Raw genomic sequence first — 3,507 nt, 5'->3', positions numbered from 1 at the left:
AATCCGCCCATATAAACCCGGCAGTCCGCTGTCCTACCAGCATACGGAACTGGCTGTCCATAAGTGTAATAGAATTAATTCAAATTTTCAATAATTTTAATTTCAAAATGAAGGTTTTTGTAATAATTGCGCTAGTTTGCTTAGCAGAATTATCGTTCGGTTTTAAATTGTTCAGCAGAATTAGGAGAGCTGTCGGTGAGTGTTGACTCTTTATTGTTCTCTTGGATTTAAACGTTCACTGGCTTATTGCATTTGTTTTAGAAATTCAACCTTTAATATTGATGAAAACATTTTTTTACCTATTCACTAGGATGGTATACTTTGTCAATACATCATTGACTTCATTCTTCATTAGTCAGCTATTTCTATCAAGTAATCCGATGAGCTAAATCGTTCTTAGATTCAAATATTTAATATTTTAAGGTAATCCATCAATCATAATTCCAAAAAAATAGTTACTGGTTTCATTTTACTTTTACAAATTATGAAGTTTGAATATTTCTAATATTATAATGGTTGATCACTAAAATAAACATTTTGATGTAAATATCTAAAATCCACTTACACATCTTCGCATTCTAATAATGATGGATGGCTCACATGATAACCGTTTGTTCAGAAGCAAAGTGTAAGTTGCTTTACATAACAATGTATGAAACGTTGGTAGAAATTATTTCAAAAAAGACCAAAGATATATTTTTCGAGAAATATGATACACGAAAAAAAGCCCTGTGTACAGTTATAGATGATTCTTAAAATAATAATTAAACTTTAGTTTGGCAAACCGCTATGTTCTAAGGCGTGTTTTTAAATGCCTATGTTGCAGTGCTTCACTTAAAGTTCCATTATGTTTTAGTGATGTAAATTTATCTTTTTGTTTGTAAATCGAAATTCTATGTTGCTTCGTATACTAATGATTTGCATTTTGTAACTAAGAAGTTTTTGGTTTAAATAGTTTTCCCAGTAATTCGTCCGAAAACACTTATTTTATATTTATTTTACTCTATGATATCGAAAATGCAGAAAAAAATACAGTAATAGTATAAAAAAATGTTTTTGTTTTAGTGGGGTGCCAACCCTCGCCGGTAAAGTCAAGAAAAAGACCAACAGAATATTCTTCACCTGAACCACAATCCCATAAGGGCTTCAATAGATCTATTTTATATTTTGCCATTTTGACCATACATTAGTAATGAATTGCGGGCTTGATGTCATTATCGGGGATATGAACGCAATTGGGCTGGTCAAAGTACTCGTGGAGTCCTTCGGACTCCACACACTTTGACCAGCCCAATTGCGTTCATACCCCGATAATGACATCAAGCCCGCAATTCATTCCTTAAATAACATCCCTTGATAATGTAAATCAACCAATAACCAACAACAAAGCATTATAATTGTGGTCTTGTAGACGATATTTGAGCAAATATGAACATTTCCTGAAAGGTTCAAGCTTTTAATATCTTTTAACACTCCTTGTGATTTGCCCCACTTTATTTCGGCAAACATAAAAAGTGCATTTTACAAAAACATGAGCGAGATCTTATCTAAACAGCATAAATGCTATGCTCCGCCCACTTATCTGCCTCATTAGCATATAGTAAGTCAGTGGACCAGGAATTTCGTTTGTTTTTCCTTTCATTTCTTTTTAATAAAGCATCTTGTGGACCTCAGGAATTTATCATATATGATATGAGACTCTATCATAGTTAAATGCTCTATTTTATATTTTTTCTCTCTAATTATTTTAATCTTAAGCGGCACTGAGGCTTTAATACTTTTTCTAAAGCATAAATACAGACTGAACTTACCTGGCGCAAAATAATCAATTAAAATAATCTAGGGCTGGATAAAACTGGGGTGCCATGGTTTTTAATGTCCCCACTGTTAACTATATACATGTAGCAGTTAAAACAATCATCTACAACAATAGCCCATTGCTAATGGTAGAATGCGACGACAAGCCGCCGGTATAAAACCTAAAAGATGCACAAATGTCGGTAGCATCTTGCCTGGGAAGCTCTAATAAAACTATAAAACTACTTAAAATAAGTAGTATAATTAAATAAATATTAATGTTCTTGCCAAGGTTGTGGTGGTGGCGGCTGCGGTGGTGGCGGTTGTGGTGCCGGTGGATGCGGTACCGGGGGGTCGAGCGGCGGAGGCTGCGCCGGGGGTTCTTGTGGAGGAACAGGTCCCCCCTATGTTCCCGGGGGGTCGGGCACCGGAACGTCCTGGTCTAGCGGGTGGTCATCTGGGACACCAGTACAGGTGAGGTTTTTTTTACATGTTATAGAAACTGAATATGATCCTTTCATGCTCGCTAAAATTAATAGATTGTAATCACTTGTATTTTGAGGGGAAAAAAGTTGGTACAGAATTTAAAAAGTAAACATTTAAAAGTGTTCAGTCTTTTTAGGCGCATAAACCGACTTAACAACTGTCGGTTATTACCACAGGTAAGCCAGCCATCCGGTTCATCATGGTCAAGGACCTGGTCTTCCGGTTCCGGTGGGATTCCAGGCGGCGGCAATATGGGCGGCTCGTATTTGCCATCTGGTGGAATTGGAGGTATCGGCGGCGGCTCTTCCGGAAGTCGATCTTCCTGGTCAAGACAATCTTCTTGGTCGTCTGGGACTTCCGGCGGCAGTCCTGGTGGCGGCTGTGCTGGTGGATCCTGTGGGGGGAGCGGCTCCGGCGGACCGTTCGCTCCTGGTGGCGGATCTGGCGGCGGATGCGCAGGAGGCTCCTGTGGGGGCCGAAGATCGGGTGAGGAATTGCATGTTTAACAAAACGGAAACGTTTTGAATCCAAATGAATGTACATATTGTATATGACTTTCAAGAGTCTTTATATTTTTAACTGGATTTCAGATATGTGTAATATACCTACATAACATAATTTTAACACTGTTGCTACGAGTATGTCTGTAATTTATACTTGGGATGAAATACTACATTTTTGTATTATGTTTATATAATTTTAATGATAAAGAACTTGAATTACGTGGTGTCTATAAAGTATATATTATAGTTAAACACTTTTGTTACAGGAGGGTCAAGCGGCGGATGCATGTTTGGCTGTAAGGTCAGATACTAGTACCCACTGCCCGATACCCACCAGATCAACCGATTTCACATTGACTTTGACCTTTATCTTGTATTATAATGTATACATGCAATCTCCAAATAAAACCCGGAGATGAAGCACGTGTTTTGTTTACGCGGCTATAAGGGAAGCAGATACAGGATTTGACATTAGAGGCTATGCTACTTAGGGGCGTCACTTGGGGCGCGCATTCTCTTCCTCCTGAACTTGGGGCGTCATTTGTGGCGTACTTTCTATCCCTCCTTTACTTGGTACGTCACTATGGACATACGTCCCCTCCCTCCTGTACTTCACGTGTCTTTATGGGCATACGTCCCCTCCCTCCAGTTCTTGGTGCGTCACATGGGGCGTGGATCCATTCCCTCAAGTACTTGGTGCGTCACTTGAGGCGTGCGTTCC

At 38.9% G+C, this 3,507-nt stretch overlaps 1 protein-coding gene across 1 annotated transcript; it reads left to right on the top strand.

Annotated features, from left to right (window-relative positions):
- Positions 1 to 1,951: 1,951 nt before the first annotated feature.
- Positions 1,952 to 3,179, top strand: LOC128204347 (loricrin-like). Its single transcript, XM_052905762.1, has 4 exons — positions 1,952 to 1,970; positions 2,090 to 2,271; positions 2,460 to 2,769; positions 3,053 to 3,179. The coding sequence occupies exons 1-4, from the start codon at positions 1,952 to 1,954 to the stop codon at positions 3,097 to 3,099; spliced, it is 558 nt and encodes a 185-aa protein (XP_052761722.1). The 3' UTR covers positions 3,100 to 3,179.
- The last annotated feature ends 328 nt before the right edge of the window (positions 3,180 to 3,507 follow it).

This window comes from Mya arenaria, chromosome 10, assembly GCF_026914265.1.
Source record: "Mya arenaria isolate MELC-2E11 chromosome 10, ASM2691426v1".
Taxonomy (NCBI): Eukaryota; Metazoa; Mollusca; class Bivalvia; order Myida; family Myidae; genus Mya; species Mya arenaria.
Note: the sequence above shows the minus strand (reverse complement) of the source record. Positions and strands in the feature narration are given on the sequence as shown.

Excerpts from the sequence above, each read along its gene's own strand:
- LOC128204347 (XM_052905762.1), top strand. Across the intron at positions 2,272-2,459 it reads CATCTGGGACACCAGTACAG|GTAAGCCAGCCATCCGGTTC; the intron begins GTGAGGTTTTTT and ends TTATTACCACAG. Across the intron at positions 2,770-3,052 it reads CTGTGGGGGCCGAAGATCGG|GAGGGTCAAGCGGCGGATGC; the intron begins GTGAGGAATTGC and ends CTTTTGTTACAG.